The 18080-nt window shown below is 43.6% G+C and overlaps 1 protein-coding gene across 1 annotated transcript in view; it reads right to left on the bottom strand.

The window, feature by feature from the left end:
* Positions 1–8665: 8665 nt before the first annotated feature.
* The window catches only part of Mettl16 (methyltransferase 16, N6-methyladenosine), a 78021-nt gene continuing 68606 nt past the window's right edge, over positions 8666–18080 (bottom strand). Inside the window, exons 9-10 of the mRNA XM_045159484.1 lie at positions 10895–11068; positions 8666–10353 (exon numbers count right to left, since the gene is read on the bottom strand). Of these exons, the coding sequence (XP_045015419.1) occupies positions 9730–10353; positions 10895–11068 (798 nt within the window). The 3' untranslated portion in view covers positions 8666–9729. The remainder of the gene's footprint in view (positions 10354–10894; positions 11069–18080) is intronic.

The following is an 18080-nucleotide window of genomic DNA, read 5'->3' as shown; positions in this document are numbered from 1 at the left end:
CTCACTTGGTGGAACAAGAAGCTCCATATGAGGCAGCCAAGGCCAAGTCAGTAGGCCCTGCCCTATGTAAGGAGTGAAACTGCACTGCGAACCCAAGCTTATGGATGTCAAATCTGTGCTCTCCTATGTATTTCCCAGGAATGAATGGGAAAGTACCTCGGATTTATACATGGTTTGCCCTCTTTAGAGCTGCACAACCAAGCCATTTCTGTCAACTGCAACTGCACTTCCTGCTTCCATTTATTTTCCTTCCTAAGTAGCACCTGTGATCCAATACTTATTTAGTAGATAGAGAAAGCCTCCAGCCACTGCAAAAGAACTCCAATAGAATGTGCCGCTTTATGCAAACGCCTTAACCACTAAGCCATCTCTCCAACCTTAATACTTATTTAAAAAGAGCTTAGAGCTGGGCACGGTGGCACACACCTTTAATCCCAGCACTCGGGAGACAGAGGTAGGAGGATCGCTGTGAGTTCCAGGCCACCCTGAGACTACATAGTGAATTCTAGGTCAGCCTGGATTAGACCTTACTTTGTAAAAGGGGGGTAGGGGGAGCTCAGAGGGCAAGGTGGTACATACCTTTAATCCCAGTACTTGGGAGGCAGAGGTAAAAGGATCACTGTGAGTTCGAGGCCAGCCTGAATTCTAGGTCAGCCTGAGCTCAAATGAGACCCTGCCTCAAAGAAAAAGAAAAAAAATGCTTAGAGGGGGCTGAAGAGATTGCTCAGCAGTTAAGGCACTTGCCTGACACGCCTAACAACTGGGGTTCAATTCCCCAGTGTCCACTTAAAGCCAAATGCACAAAGTGATGCATGTATCTGGAGTTTGGCAGTTTGTTTGCAGTGGCTGGAGGCTGGTATGCCCATTCTCTCCTTGCAAAAAAAGGAAAATGAGCTTAGAAGCCCTAAGGTTTCTGCTTGGACTGACAGGCACACTGGCGACACCTCAAAGGGCATCTGGAGACACAAGGTCTTCACTCAGTCACAACATAGTTTCCTGGAGTAAAAGCACAGCCTTCCAAAAGGCAGCATTAGCTGTTATAACCAGCAATTAAAGAAATAAAGTGTTGTTTTAGTCATTTGGGTGAGTCACGGCAGAGGGTCTTTGCAGAACAGAGCAGGAACTCAGGCTTGTATGAGTCTGTGCTGCTAGAAGGTGCCTGAGCAGTGCACTTTATATTGCAAGTGTGCTGGCTCAGGGAATGGCTGGGATGATTTGAAAGGTTTAAAACCATCAATGTCTTCCTCCAGGAGACAAATGCCAATTCATTCTATTAATGAATGTGATAGGACTTAACTGAGGTTATGCCAACTCAGTAGCCCAAATCTCCTGAGCTCCAAATTCCTGACCTGGAATTCTCTATGTAGTCTCAGGATGGCCTCAAACTCAGCCATCCTCCTACCTCTGCCTCCTGGGTGCTGGTATTAAAGGCCTGTGCCACCACACCCAGCTCAGTGTCATGAATACTAAAAAAACAAACTCAGGTCTGGAGAGATGGCTTAGCCATTAAGGAGTTGCCTGCTCATAGTGGTTCGTGTGACTGGAGTTCATTTGTAGTGGCTAGAGGCTCTGGGGTGCTCTTTCTCTCATGAATAAATAATTAAAAGAAACAAGCAAAGCTAAATTACCAATATACAAAATACAGGGCCCTCACAACTTGCCCATATGAATACCTCATTACAAACATGTTTAGTCTTTGAACCAGATAAACTAAACTCAAAGCAAGGTCACGGGAAGAACATTAAAAACCATTTTTCCAGGGCTGGAGGGATGGCTTAGTAGTTAAGGCACTTGCAAGCAAAGACAAAGGTCCCAGGTTTGATTCCCTAGGATCCACCTTAGCCAGATGCATAAGGGAGCACACGCATCTGGAGGCCCTAGCATGTCCATTCTCTCTCCCCCTCTTCCTCTATCAAATACATAACTAAAAATAAAATACTTAAAAAAATTTATCGGGCTGGAGAGATGGTTTAGCGGTTAAGGTGCATGCCTGTAAAGCCTAAGGACCCAGATTTGATTCCACCCACATAACCCAGAAGCACAAGGTGGTGCATAAGTCTAGAGTTCGTTCACAGTGGCTGGAGGCCATAGCAGCCCATTCTCTCTCTCAATCTGCCTCTCTCTCTCTCTCAAATATTTAAAAAAAAATTTTTTTCAAAAAAGGTGTGCACCATTAAAAGAAAATCACTTTTTGGCACACGCCTTTAATCCCAGTATTCGGGAGGCAGACATAGGAGGATTGCCATGAGTTCAAGGCCACCGTAAGACTATACAGTGAATTGCAGGTCAGCCTGGGCTAGTGAGACCCTACCTCGAAAACATAAAAAAATTACATCTTAAACTAGGCATGGTGCCCACCGCCTGAGCCCAGCTACAGGGAACAGAGCAGCATCCCGGGACCCGGCCACGCCAACTTGAGCTGACAGCGGGACCCAAGCAGGAGCAGAGTTCGGCAGCAACATCGGCAGCTCCGGAACCGGTACCAGCAGCCCCAGCAGCAGCAGACCCAGGAGCGTCAGCAGCGGCGGACCCAGGAGTGGCAACAACAGCAGACCCAAAAGCAGCAGCAGTTCCAGCAGCAGGGGTGCTGATCTGCAGGGCCACAGTTGCCAGGCTTGGTTTGCCCCGCAGGAAAAGCCAGTGCCCAGCTCCAGAAATCAGAACAGCAGCCCGACGACCCAGGCAGCAACTTGACTGAGACCAAAATCATCCAAGGTAACTGGGATTGCACCAGGGAAGGGTCTCACTTGGTCACAAGCTGACTGGGATCCCTCAACAGACCAGAAATCTTAACCTCTGTGTTGATAGAGGATCTGGTTGTTATAATAACTACTCTGGCATACATACTTGGGGCTGTTTTTGACTGAATGGGTACAGTGTTTAGTTAACTTTTAGAATCTACCAGTGTTTTATTCTACTCAGCCTACTTGAATACTCCCATAGCAGGGAAACTCAACCCCTAGGAGCACCTTTGTAGATACTCTCAGAGTCTTAAGAGCCACATCTAACACCTTAAGCTCCTACCCTGAAAATATATAACATTAAACTAGGCATGGTGCATGGTGGCATACAATGATATTCCAGCACTCAGGGGTGAGGATCAGAAGTTCAAGGTCATCTTCTGGCACATATCAAATTTGAGGCCAGCCTAGGACTACATGAGAGGCCATCTCAAAACAAAATAACCATTTCCTTCTGGCTCTCTAGTTCACTAGTCCTAGAACATAAATTTTTTTGTTTATTTATTTATTTGAGAGTGACAGACAGAGAAAGAGGCAGTTAGAGAGATAGAGAATGAGTGCGCCAGGGCTTCAGAACATAAATTTTTTTGAGAAGTGACTAAATATTCTCTCTCTGATATCCCATTAACCATAAAAAAAAAAAATGGATACATTCAGGCGTGTTGGCCCATGCCTTTAATCCCAGGGAGGGAGAGGTAGTAGGACTGTTCTGAGTTCAAGGCCATCCTGGGGCTACATAGTGAATTCCAGATCAGCCTGGGCTAGAGTGAGACCCTACCTCCCTACCTTTAAAAAAAAGGATACAAGCCGGGCGTGGTGGCGCATGCCTTTAATCCCAGCACTCGGGAGACAGAGGTAGGAGGATTGCCATGAGTTCGAGGCCACCCTGAGATGACATAGTGAATCCCAGGTCAGCCTGAGCTACAGTGAGACCCTACCTCAAAAAACCAAAAAAAAAAAAAAAAAAAAGATACAGCCAGGCAAGGTGGTGCATGCTTTTAATCCCAGCTCTCTTAGGAGGCAGAGGTAGAACTGCTGTAAGTTCAAGGCCAACCTATCATTATAAAGTTAATTCCAGGTCAGCCTGGGCTAGAGTGAGACCTTACCTCAAAAAAACCAATAAAATAAAATAAATGGATCCAAATAGGGGGCCCAATTAGAGTTCATTCTAGAGTAGATATATGGAAAAATAGTCAATTGAGACTATTAAAAAAAATCGAAGCCAGGTATGTTGTGCACACCTTTAGTCCCTGCACTTGGAAGGCAGAGGATTGTTGAGAGTTCGAGGCCATCCTGACTGAGATGACTACATACTAAGTTCCAGGTCAGCCTGGGCTAGAGTTAGACTCTACTTCAAACACCAAAAACAGCTCTAGGGTCAAAGGTGTGCACCACCATGCCCAGCTTGTTTTGTTTTGTTTCAAGGAAGGGTCTCACTTTAACCCAGGCTGACCTGGAACTTACTCTGTAGTACCAGTATGGCTTTGAACTCATGATGATCCTCCTACTTCTGTACCCTAAATGCTGGGATTAAAGGTGTGGACCACCATGTCTGGCTTACTTTTCTATTTTTTTGTTCCAAAGGGGATGATAGTTTATTTTGGAGCCAACCATGAATGATCATGGTCCAGGAACATGGTCTGGTTTATGTGGGTACTGGGGAATTGAACCTGGGTCCTTAGGCTTCACAGGCAAGCACCTTAACCACTATACCATCTCTGCAGTCCTCATGAAGTTTTTATAGTTACTGAACAACAGATCATAAACCAAGGCACTTTTCAAATACATTAAGGGAAACATCAGGTAGGCAAACAAAGTGGTCAATCTCTGCTATAGACTTCAGATGGTATCTGTGTCGGTGGAAACTAGTGGACAGTTAATACATTCCAAAATGGTTTCACCTAATCACTTGACAGTCATAAGGATGTTAAGTCAGACAGAGGTAGAGAATACTTGACTAGTAAGGGGCTAAACATAGCCCAAGATACGGTGGCGCACAACCTTTGGGAAAAGGCGCACAAACTTTGGGAGGCAAAGGTAGGAGGTTTATTGTGAGTTCAAGGCCACCCTGAATTCCAGGTCAGTCTGAGCTAGAGTGAGACCCTACCTTGATTTAAAAAAAAAAAAAAAAAAGTAGCCCCAAATAAACTGGCTTTGAATCTGTAACATTCCCATCTTTTTTTTAAGATTTAGAGAGACTTTATTATAGTAAGAAAAGGACAGGGAGAAAGTATAGAGCATTCCTGTCCATGAGAATGCATACATTAAAAATTTAATTTTTGGGTCTGGAGAAACAGCTTAGTGGATAAGGGACGTTTGCCTGCAAAGCCTAATGACGACTCAGGTTCAATTCTCCAGAACCCACATAAGACAGATGCACCTGGTGGCACATGCATTTGGAGTTTGTTTGCAGTGGCTATATGTCCTGGTGTGCCCATTCTCTCTCTCTCTTCAATAAATAAATAAATAAATGAAAAAACTTAAATTAATTTTAAGTGTAATATTTTATGTTTACTTAAAAAACTTATCTGAGCCAGGCATGGTGGTGCATACCTTTAATCCTAGCACTTGGGAGGCAGAGGTAGGAGGACTGCCATTATTTTGAGGCCACCCTGAGAATACATAGTGAATTCCAGGTCAGCCTGAGCTAGCTAGAGTGAAACCCTACCTTGAAAAACAAAAACAAAAAAGATAACTACTTATATGAATAAAAATTGATACTTCAAGGAAATTCTGGTCTTACAGTCTTACATCCATTCCTACATTAACATTAGGGAGCTTGATACAAGGACTGAAAGTGCCCCCATGTGGCTCCGGGGAAAAGTGCAACAGGCTGCAAGTTAAGAATAGGAGCTCTAGCAGCCAACCAGGAATTCCCAATTCTCTAGACTTTCTCCCTCATTTTCCTGTGCTCCCACCACACCCCAAACCCAGGCAAGCCTTTAACTTGCTATGCAGCCAAGTCTAGCTCTGAACTTCATCTCCAAAGTGCTGAGATTCCAGGTAGCCTACACCATAGCAGGCAGAGTGCTTGCCTATATCAGTGAATACCAAGCATGCACAAAACCTTTGAGTTCCATCCCCAGCACAGCATAAAACTAGGTGGAGTGGTGAATGCCTGTAATCCCAGCACTCACAAGGTGAAGGCTGGATATCAGGACAGTTCAATGTCAGCTTCAGCTACATAGCATCTTAGGGGGAGGGGAGGAAGGGTTTAACTTTTTTTTCTTTCCTAGGCAGGGTTTCACCAACCAAGGCTGACCTGGAAGTCACATCAACCCTCTTACCTCTCTGCCTTCCAATACTGGAATTAAAGGTGTGCACCAACATGCAGGATTTTATCCCCACACATTATGAAATTTAATTATTCCTGTCAGGCCTTAGAAAGTTTGATTTTCACCAAGAAAAGAGGGTTTTTTTGGGGGGAGGGGTGGGTGGAGTTGTGGTATGGTCTCGCTCTAAGCCCAGGTTGACCTGGAACTCATATTGATTCTCCTACCTGTTATCCAAGTGCTGGGATTAAAGGTGTGTGCCATGATGCTTGGTGGTTTCTATTTTATTCGGCTTTTTGTTTGTTTGTTTTTTATTGTTTTTGTTTTTTTTGAGGTAGGGTCTCGCTCTAGCCCAGGCTGACCTAGAATTTTCTATGTAGTATCAGGGTGGCCTCGAACTCACAGAGATCCTCCTACCTTTGCCTCCCAAGGGTTGGGATTAAAGGCATGAGCCACTACACCCAGCTGTTTGTTTGTTTAATTTTAAATATACACTAAAGTAATCAGTATGAACCCTTAAGATTAACAGAAACTCTACCTCAGAGTTGCCAACCTGCCAGAAAAGTACAGCCCAACTCTGATGCGGGAATAGTCAAGCAATGCTGTCGGGGCAAAGGAACCAAACTGACAGAACTAAAGCTGATTCCACAGAACAAAAGCAACCATAGTTTGTCTTGGGAAACACACTCAGCTTCTGTTTCCATTGTATCTATCAAAAAATCAGAAGGCAATTCTAAGGACCAAAATAGAACTCAAGATATACGAAGATTTAATTTCATACCAACCCACCAACACCAACATGAAGTTGACCACCAGACACTTAAGGAGAATGTCACTCACACCAAATTCTTAAAGAGTTCCTATTCTTTATACCAGAGGAATATGCTATCATACAATTATGAAGTCTGACATAATGAGAACATTTTTAAATGTCCCTTTATCGTGTTTTTAATGTCCTCTCATTAGAAAGTTTAAGAAATAAAACTCTAAGAGAAGGAAATAACATCAAAATATAAAGAAGGCACTCATAGCTCTAGTTTTTCAGACTCTGGACAACACTCTTGTCACATTCTATTTCAGTTCTAGAATCATTAACCTCATCCTTGACATCAAACCTTCTCCAGAAAGTAAAACATATACACACAAAGATACAACTTTTGTGTTTCCAGCTACAGAGTGTTCTCTGTGAATCTGTTAGAACTAGACTTGAACAAAGGCCAATTACAATATTACAAATGGGCAAGGAATTGAAAATAAATACACAGCTGCCAAAACGGAAAAATACTTACATGGTATTAAATTGTAAAACCATGTAACATAAAATCAAATATATGCATAAATATAATCAAACTTACCTCCCTAACTCACACACATTATCTACAGATAGACTGGAGGAAACAGATGCTGATAGTGTTTCTGAGATTTTAGGTAATTTGGGGGTTCTTCTGTTGTTTTATTTGATTATAATGATGAGGATAGAACCCAAAGGCTAGGAGATGCTTAGTGAGTACCCTATGACTAAGTCTCCAGTCTGTTCTCCTTTTTCTAAATATTTGCACATGTGTGGGGCAGGGGGAATGGGCAGGCCTCTTGATATTCAAACAAACACCAGATGCTTGTACCAGTTTTTGCATCCAGCTTATGTGGATGGCTTGGGACTTGAACTTAGGCCAGAGACCTTCTGCAAGCAAGCACCTTTAACTGGTAAACCATCATCTCAGCCCTCCATCCCTTTTTTCCTAATCTTTACTACTTTTATAATGAAACGAACAATATTTATTGATTACTCTTGTAATGAATAGCTGCCACTTAACTCCAGTATCCTAAGAAACTAGGTTTGGGTCCTGCATCTAATTCAAATTAAGAACAGCACAATGGTGTGGGCCATTGCTGCCAAAAATTATGGGATATGGGGAAGCCAAGGCCCTTGATTGAACTGGGCAGTGATTGTGACCCTGGGCATTACCATAGCCACCTCTTAAAAGGGTGGCTTAAAAGTCAGGCATGGTAATACACACTACCATCCAGCACTTGGGAGGCTGAGGTAGGAGGATCTACACGAGTTCCAGATCAGCTTGGGTTAGAGTGAGACCCTGCCTCAGAAACAAAACAAAATAAAGTAAAAACTGGCTTAATAACTTAGTACCAGTTTTTTTTTTTTCTTTTGCTACCAAAGGGTTCTGACACTAGATTCAAAGATTTTTGTCTAAATAAAACCCTAGGTTGCTACTGAAAAGTCAAGGACAAGTTACTCAGACACTAAAAACACAAGACTTCCTTTAGAAGTGTCTGCAGAACCCTAGTATTCCTATTAAAAAGGTGTTTTAGACAGGCATACCCCAACCTCAGCATTCCCAATGGAGAAGATAAGCAGACAGTGGATGACAAAGGAAGACACAAAAAAGCAGGATTTGGCCAGTAACAAATCACCTGTCAACATACAAGACCTGTGCCTCTTCCTTTCCTGAGGTGCTGGAGATAAAGGCCAGGGCCTCACGTGCTAGGTGAGTGCTCTACCACTACTTCCAGCCCCAGGTGAGGCCTGCTTAAGCTACTTGTTACACAGAATATTTTCACGCTTCTTTATGCCTGCCATCAGCCACTTACCCACTCAAGCCAAGAAAAAACTCCCAATCCAGGATTCAGACAGGATTGACAATTTTAAATTGAGTATTTTTATATTAAAAACAAAACATATTCCACTTCACAAGTTGGAAAAAACAATCTTACAGCAGTACAATTGCCACAAAATAGTACTTTCAATGGGGAAGGGGTATGGGTCCATTTTGCTGTGTCTCACCCATATCTTAAAGTTTTGCTTACCTAATTCTGCTTCTGAGATGGACATCAGAACAGCCTTGAGTCAGGAGTGTGCTCTTCCTCACACTGGCCCTTGTCCATGGCTCTAAGAGTTCTCTCCCTGACTATCCAGCCACATACTCTGAGGCCAGTTCCTTTCTGGGGACTGGGTTGATCAACGATACCCAATAGAGACAGGTTAAGTCTTAAAGGAGTCTAAAAAAGAACTCCAGGCCTCTGCTCAGCTGTACTGCCTCTGATGGAGGACGAGTCCTAACCCTAACCTCCTCACCATGCAACACTGGGTAAGAGACCCATGATGCCCTAGGCAACATTGACCCAGATAGATGCCACAACCTCTGGTCTCAGAGCATCACCCTTAAGCTAGGTGACGACCTTGAGTTAGCTTTAATTTCCTCCTGAGTTTACCAATGGCTTTTTGTTGTTGCTGATAACCTTAACTCCTTCTCCTGAATTCATCCTACTATACTACAACTTCAAGCAACTTTAAAAGGGGGTGGAGTTTGGGGCTTATTTATTAGTTTGGATTCACTTCTGCTTCTGTTTCCTTTTTTCTCTTTTCTTCTCTTTCATTTTGAGACAGCATCTCACTATGTAGCTCAGGCTGGCCTTGAACTTACAGCAATCTTCCAGCCTTGACCTTGAGCACCGGTAGTACAAACAGCCACCATGGCCAACTGAGTTTTTGCTTTTTAAGATGATTCTATTACTGGAACAATGTTGAATTCCTGTTGCTGCCTCACAGAAGCTTCCAAAGCAAAAAGGTTGAGATTTTTTTTTTTTCTGATACTAGGAATTGAACCCAGGGCCTCCTGTATGCCAAGCACACACACTGCCACTGAGCTACACTGCCAGCCCTGTATAGACATTTTTCTGACTGTGAACAAAGTTCAGGGTTAACTAGCAACAAGCCTAAAAATTTGGTTACGTATGTAGGTACAAAGCTGGTTCATCAGATCCCTGTTCTGGCCCTCAACCCAATGCATTTCAACCAAGGCATCATCCACTTCCTTCTTAACATTGATCAAACACTTGAACAGGTACTGTCCAGCCATTCCTTGCAGGTGCTTCCCCTTCTCAGCCACTGAGTGGCTGAACTGCTCAGAAGCTTCTCCATCCTGGGCTCCATTGCTAGAACCTTTACAATTTTCCATGCTGTCCATCCCTCCTGTTTCCTCATTCCTTTCATCCTCCATAGCTTCCGGGGTTTCTTCTTGGGACAGTAATTCCTGGCTTGGGCACTGGCTGCCTACAGTGACAGATTCGCCTTCAAGCACAGTAGGCCCACACAAGGTGCTCTCCTGGGGACTCTGGGCCACACCTTGGCTACCACTCAACTCTTTGGGAGTGGCCTTTTTCTCCTCCAAGGCTTGGATGACATCCTCAGGAGCTCGAGGAACCTCCCTCAGTTGTCTTACTCGCTCTCTTTTCTTTCGCCTTAGATGAATCCAAGAATTTTCGATGGCTGTCAGGAAAAGACTAACTTCCTCTTTTCCACAGGGAACTCGTTTATGCTGGACCTGTGTGGACAAAAAGCAGATTTAAAAAAAAATTATTTATTTATTTTGAGAGAGAGAGAGAGACAGAGACAGAGGGAGGGAGGGAGGGAAAGAGAGAATAGACAAGCCAGGGCCCCCAGTCAATGCAAAAGAACTCCAGATACATGCACCACCTGTGCACCTGGCTTACAGTGGGTCCTGGGGAAATGAACCCTAGGTCCTTTGGCTTGGCAGGCATGTGCCTTAATCGCTAAGCCATTTCTGCAGCCCAAAATATCAGAATTTTACAGAAAATCCCCTGTCTCGTTTTGCTAAAGCCCTTTTTTTGTTCTTCTTGTTATTTTTGTTTTTCAAAGTAGGGCCTCATTCCAGCCCAGGCTAGCCTGGAATTCACTATATAGTCTCAGGCTGGCCTCGAACTGACAGAGATCCTCCTACCTTGGCCTCCTCCCAAGTGCTAGGATTAAAGGTGTGTACCACCATGCCCCATTAAAGTTGTTTTTTTTTTTTTTTAAGAGAAAACAAATTGTTATGGGTAAGTACTTCAGCAATGTACATATACCTTCAGATCAGTGAGAATTTTTTCTATCCATGTTGTCACAACTACTATGCCTTCCAGTGTTTCGGAACCTAAAGCCGATGCTTTGAGGGATAATTCCTTCATCACAGATTCCAACACTATAAATGTAATGGGTTTCCTTGGCTTCTCTAGTTTTCTGCGTTTACTTGGAGGTGACTAAAAGAAAAAAAAAAGGCATGGAGAAAAAATTTATTCAAATAATTAAATTCCATGCATTGTCATGGACAACACACCTAGGAAAACTTCCCAAATCTCAGAGCATGAAAAACACAAAGGTCTTTGCGTATGTCATTTTCAACACTTAAAACATCACTGCAAGACAGCTTGGCTACCTCTTCATTTTACAATTTACAGTGGTAAACTAAGACACAGGGTATGTCATCACAGCTCAGGGTGACAACACTGGTAATGACAGAATTGGGAGTCAAACTCCAAATCCAAGTCTTTCAAACCATACCATCCAGTCTGGTTCTGGCCACTGGTATGGAGCCTCTCCCAGTACTTAGTGGCTCTTCTATCCTCTGTGCCCCAAGTTACTTATTTCAGGACCATTCAAGGACTCTGCAGTACTGTGCTCTTCCTCCATAAAGGGCTACCTAGTGATGTAGTTGAGTGGTATAGTACCTGCCGACACACTCAAGATCCTGAGTTTTAATCCCAGCATCTTAAAAAGAAAAAAAAAAAAACCTGCAAAGCATAAAACATCAACATGCAGTTTGAGTTTAAACTTTCGGAGACAAGCAAGTTGTAAGAGTTTATGCTAGAAATAACCAGAGCCACTGAGATCATTGGGAGAAAAGGCTGAGGTCAGGGTCAAGCCAGGCAGTTTCACACTGCTTCTCAGCTGTGGTCGGAAGACAGAAGTACTAATGACAACCTGAAATTTGAAAGCTGGGGCCATGAAAATACAAACTGCCATCAAACTTTCTAGCTCAAGCTTAGGAGGTGGATTACATCCTACCCACTAGAGGGACTCAAGTTCCATTTTAATAATTTAACAACAAAAAAGGCATTGCTGTACTTAAGAAACACTTGAACTTGACAAAATCACTAAGGACAAAATAAACAGGAAAAGCTAGCAAGGATGTGCACAAGTTCAGCTAGCTCCAATTACTTGGTGAAGTCTTGTGGTAATTAACCATCAACACCCACATCCCACAAGCAGAAAACGGTGTATTCTACATGCCAGGAAACATGTCAGGTCAATATTAGAAATCTGTTTTTCTTTCCTTTTTGTTCCTTAATTTATTTGGAGAAAGCGGCAGGGAGAACAAGAGAACAAAAAGAAAGGAAGGGACAGAAGAGAGAGAAAAGGAAGGGAGGGAGGAGGGGAAGGAGCCAGGGCATGGTGGCACATGCCTTTATTCCTAGCACTTGGAAGGCAGATGTAGTAGAAGGATCACTGTGAGTTTGAGGCCAGCCTGGGATTACAGAGCGAGTTCCAGGTCAGCCTTGGCTAGAGCAAGACCCTACCACGAAGTACCAAATTAGAAAAGGGGAGGTGGGAGGGGAGAAGAGGGTAAGTGTATATTGGTGCACCAGGTCCTCTTGCCACAGCAAACAAACTCCAGGCACATGTGTCATTTTGTGCATAACTTTCTGAAAGTATCAGGGAACTGAACCTAGTACAAAGACTAGCAGGCTTTGCAAACAAGCACCTTTAACTGCTGAGTCATCTCCCCAGTGCCGTTTCTCTCTGTCTTATGATCTTTTCAAGGCAGGGTCTCACTCTAGCCCAGGCTGATCTGGAACTCACTGTGTAGCCCCAGGCTGGCAATCCTCCTACCTCTATCACCCAAGTGAAGAAACTAAAGGTGTGTGCCCCTACTATGCCAGATTTATATATAACTTTTTTTTTTCTTTGTAAGGAAGCCCCTTTAACTGTTGAGTCATCTCCCCGTTTATTAAAAAAAAAAAAAAAAATCCAACTAAACTTACTTTTTTTCTGGTTTTTTGAGGTAGAGTCTCACTCTAGCCCAGGCTGACCTGGAATTCACTATGGAGTCTCAGGGTGGCGTCAAACTCATGGTAATCCACCTACCTCCACCTTCCAAGTGCTGGAATTAAAGGTGTGCACCACCACGCCTGGCCTTTTTCAGTTTTTCAAGGTAATGTCTCGCTGTAGCCCAAACTAACCTAGATTTCTCTATGCAGTCTCAGAGTGGCTTCGAACTCACAGGCAATCCTCTTACCTCTGCCTCCCCAGTGCTGGGATTAAAGGCATGTGCTACCACCCCCTGCTCAAAAAGCAAAACAAAAACCTGAACTTTCTAAATATACATCTGTGCAAAAAGAAAATGAAGGTAATTAACTGTCTCAAGTTGATAAACCAAGCAATAAAGATAAAAACATGTATGTTTTCATCTATAGCAACATTTTCTGTGATGGAAATGTTATGGGTCTACATTATCTGGTTATAGTAGCCTCTAGCTAAGTAGCTAGTAAAACATGTGAAACAGAGCTGGAGAGATGGCTTAGAGTTAAGGCACCTGCCTGCAAAGCCAAAGGATCCAAGTTCAATTTCCCAGGACCCGCATAAGCCATTCACAAGGTGGTACATGTGTCTTGGGGTTCATTTGCAGTGGCTAGAAGCTCTGGTGTAACCATTCTCTACCCCTCTCTTCTCTGTGCCTCTTTCTCTCCCAAATATATAAATAAATAAATAAAAATAAAGTATTTTAAAAAATTGAAAGAGTGACTAATGAACTGAATTTTAATTCAATTCTGACTTAAAAATCACTACCCCCGGGCTGGAGAGATGGCTTAGTGGTTAAGCGTTTGCCTGTGGAGCCTAAGGACCCCGGTTTGAGGCTCGGTTCCCCAGGTCCCACGTTAGCCAGATGCACAAGGGGGCGCACGCGTCTGGAGTTCGTTTGCAGAGGCTGGAAGCCCTGGCGCGCCCATTCTCTCTCTCCCTCTATCTGTCTTTCTCTCTGTGTCTGTCGCTCTCAAATTAAAAAAAAAAAATCACTACCTCCCTCCCCCATAGGGGCTCACTCACCCAGGCTAACCTGAAACTCATCCTGTAGTCACAGGCTGGCCATGAGTTCACAGTGAGTGCTGGGATTAAACCTATGTGCCCCCACACCTTGCTACTTTCTTTCTTTTTTTCCTGAGGTAGGGTCTTACTGAAGCCCAGGCTGACCTGGAATTCACTATGTTCACTATGTAGTCTCCAGGTGGCCTTGAGCTCATGGCATGCACCACCACAACTGGCCCTATTTTCCTTTTCTTGTCTGCTCTTGTCCCTACCATTCATTTAAGCACTTATTCACATGCAATTCTGAAGCAGTTGTTTCAGATGTGTTTTTTCCAATAAAACTAATCAACCTAGGGAAGTGAAAAAGTGAAGATTATACTTTGACTCTTCTCAAAAGCTCAGCTTCGTCAACATCAACGCACATGGTTATTATATTCTCAGCACTTTATAGGCAGAGGCAGGAGGATCACTTTGAATTCAAGCCCATCTTGAGACTACATAGTAAAGTCCAAGTCAGTTTGGATTAGAGTGAAACCCTACCTTGAAAAAAAAAACCAAATTGGTAATAGCAGATCAGATCAAAGAATGAGCCTAGAGATGGCTCAGCAGTTAAAGGCACTTGCTTGCAAAACCTGAGAGCCCGGGTTTGATTTCCTAATACCCAGATTCACAAAGTGGTGTATGTGGCTGGAGCTCATTGGCAGAGACCTTGGTGCACCCATATTCAAGACCCTCCCCGCCTCTCTCTCTACAAATCAACCCCATCTTTTCTTTTTTCTTTTTTTTTTTTTTGAGGCGAGCCCAACATACTTGCTTTAAAAAAGAAAAAAACTTTTATTTGTTTGAGAGTGAGGGAAAGAGGTAGATAGAGAATGAAAAAGAATAGATATGCCAGTGCCTTCAGTTGCTGCAAACACTCCCAGATGTATGCACCACCTTGTACATCTAGCTTACATGGGTCCTGGGGAAACACAATTGGGTCCTTTGGCTTCACAAGCAAGCACCTTAACTGCTAAGCCTACTCCAGCCCCCTCATTATTTAATTTATTTAAATTTTTGTTCATTTTTATTTATTTGAGAGCGGAAGACAGAGAGAGAGAGGCAGAGAGAGAGAGAGAGAAAGGGCACGCCAGAACCTCTAGCCACTGCAAACGAACTCCAGATGTGTGCATCCCCTTGTGCATCTGGCTAATGTGGGTCCTGGGGAATTGAGCCTCGACCCGAGGTCCTTAGGCTTCTCAGGCAAGTACTTAACCTCTAAGCCATCTCTCCAGCCCTATTTATTTATTTTTTAATGAGAAAGAGAGAGACAGAATTGGCATTGTAGCCATTGTAGTCAAACTTCGGTGCTTGCGACACCTTGTGCATATGTGCAAACTTGCATCACATCGTGCTTCTGGCTTACATGGGATCTGCAGAGTTGAATATAAGTCCTTAGGCTTTGTAGTCAAATGCCTTAACCACTAAGCAACCTCTCCAGCCCCCACCCCATCTTTTAAAAAAAATACTTTAATTTTAATTTTATTTATTTAAGAGAGAGAAAGAGGGAGAGAGGGAGAGAAAATGGGCACACCAGGGCCTCCAGCCACTGCAAACTAACTCCAGATGCATGTGCCCCCTTGTGTATCTGGGCTTACGTGGGTCCTGGAGAATCGAACTGGGATCCTTTGGCTTTGCAAGGAAAACGCCTTAACTGCTAAGCCATCTGTCCAGCTCCCCCCACACTCCATCTTTTAACAAATGTCAAACCAGTGCAAAGCTGCACTATTATTTTGAGCAATTAGAAAACTAGGACAAAGAGGCTAGGTTTTTTAAGGATTCTATAAAGAATAGGCCTCACAGTATATTCATCATCAGTCAGAAATGATGGGGCAAAAATGCTACCAACACTAGGACTTTTCTTGCTTTGTCTTTTTGTTGCTAAAATAAATCTAAAACAGCAGCAGTGGGCTTAGTATAAGCACTCAAACCACCAGTGAATTAGAAATTCCCAGCATTCACCATCAACAGAAACGAGTCAGTAGGACTGAGATAAGTGAAAACAGAAGTTGCCATAGTAACATGCACATCTACCCTAAAATGGCAAGGGTGGGTGGGGGTGGGGAAGTAGGTCAATATTTCTGCTTAACTAGCTCTATTCCTTGGTTTCCTCTCCTTGACTCCTCCATCCCCATTTACAACAGAAGCCAGAGACGAAAGCAGGTGAAGTTTTAAAAAAGGCTTAGTAGTGAGAAAGGAAACCAAGAGGAAGGCCAAACCAAATCTCACAAGTAACCTGGGACTAACCCCAGGGAAAGCAGTCATTGAACAAGGGTGCCAGTGCTAAGAAACTGTTGCTGGGTTACTACAAATCAGAAATAGCCATTTTTTTCCCCTAGCAGTCTAAGTGCATTTAATGGAACACTTGGGAATTCATTAACAGCTTAGGGATAGAGGTGGTGGTGGAAAGGGAGCAATACTCTAGCATGGGAGGAATATGAAACCCTCAGTGAGAGACTTTTTTTTTTTTTTTTTTTTTTTGGTTTTCTGAGGTAGGGTCTCACTGTAGCCCAGGCTGACCTGGAATTCACTATGGAGTCTCAGGGTGGCCTCAAACTCACGGCGATCCTCCTACCTCTGCCTCCCGAGTGCTGGGATTAAAGGCGTGCGCCAAAGAGAGACATTCTTTGATGGTTGGAAACTATGAAAATGATTACAGGATACTCTAAAAGGAAGACTCATAGGTACCTTTTCAAAATAAGCTGATTTTGCTCACATATACACATAATGCCCTTTCACAGTGGAATCTGCAATGACTTCCATGTCTAAGAGAGCAAGGGGAAATATCTCTGAGCTGGTATGGAATGTCAGAGTCCATTATCAAGTCTTCTAGCTGTGGTGCCAAGAAATGTAGGCAACAGGCTAAACAGAAAGCTCTTGACCAGGTGCTGCTCCAATTTCCCACAGCTGTTTGTATCTGCACAAGAACTTGGAGGCTGGAGAGATGGCTTAGCGGTAAAGCGCTTGCCTGTGAAGCCTCAGGACCCCAGTTCGAGGCTCGATTTCCCAGAGCTCATGTTAGCCAGGTGCACAAGGGGGCGCACGCATCTGGAGTTCGTTTGCAGTGGCTGGAAGCACTGGCGCGCCCATTCTCTCTCTCTCTCTCTCTCTGTCACTCTCAAATAAAGAAAGAAAGAAAGAAACAAACAAACAACAACAAAAGAATAACTTGGGGCATTTGCTAATGACTGTAACCATCGGTGTGAAAGTCCTAGTATTCCCCTGCACAGTCCAGAAGCTGGTCTAGGCTTCCCCAAGAAAGGCCATTCAAATGAAGGTCATTTCAATCCTTCAGCACATCCAGTGGCAGACTGGACAAAGGACAAGCTCAGTCCCAAACTGGAGCTCATGTTCCAGACAGAAGGGAGCACCCACAAACTATCTCCAGTGCTTCCACATATACCATTACACTGTCCTACACAAGCAGACAAGCAGCACCTAAGAAAGCTTTAGAGACCAAGAATGGCCAAGTTCTTGGAAAAGGAGCCCCAGAACAAGCCCTGCTGTATGGAGACTTGTGGAGCTGGTACGAGCCTCCATAAATATTATGGAAAGAAGCATACACTGAGTAGCTGACCATCAGCTCTGGCCAAGAAGCAGGCAACCACTCTTGGAGGGAAGGGTGAGAACCAACACATGCTGCTGCATCACAACCTCCCAGTGTCACCCAGGAAACCATCCAGTCTAGCTAAATTGGTTTTTGTTTATATTTATTTTGGTTTTAAGAGGTAGGGTCTTGCTCTAGTCCAGGCTAGCCTGGAATTCACTATGTAGTCTCTGGGTGGCCTCTAACAGCAATCCTCTGCCTCCCAATTTTATTTTTCATTTGAGACAGTCTTAATTATATAGGCCAGAATGACCTGGAACTTTGTATGTTCTTGAATTAGCCTTGTGAGTGCTGAGATTATAGGTATGTGCTACCACATTCAGTTTCACAGCCTTTTCCCTGTACATACAATACAGAAGACAGAGATATTTAGGAACAAATAATTTTCTTAACTTTTTTGGGGTTTTTGTTTGTTTGTTTTGTTTTGTTTTTGTTGTTTTTTTGAGGTAGAGTCTCATTCTAACTCAAGCTGACCTGGAATTCACTATGTAGTCTCAGGGTGGCCTCTAACTCATGGCAATTCTCCTACCTCTGCCTCCTGA

Source organism: Jaculus jaculus, chromosome 9 (genome assembly GCF_020740685.1).
Source record: "Jaculus jaculus isolate mJacJac1 chromosome 9, mJacJac1.mat.Y.cur, whole genome shotgun sequence".
Classification (NCBI taxonomy): Eukaryota; Metazoa; Chordata; class Mammalia; order Rodentia; family Dipodidae; genus Jaculus; species Jaculus jaculus.
This window is presented reverse-complemented; position numbering and strand designations above follow the sequence as displayed.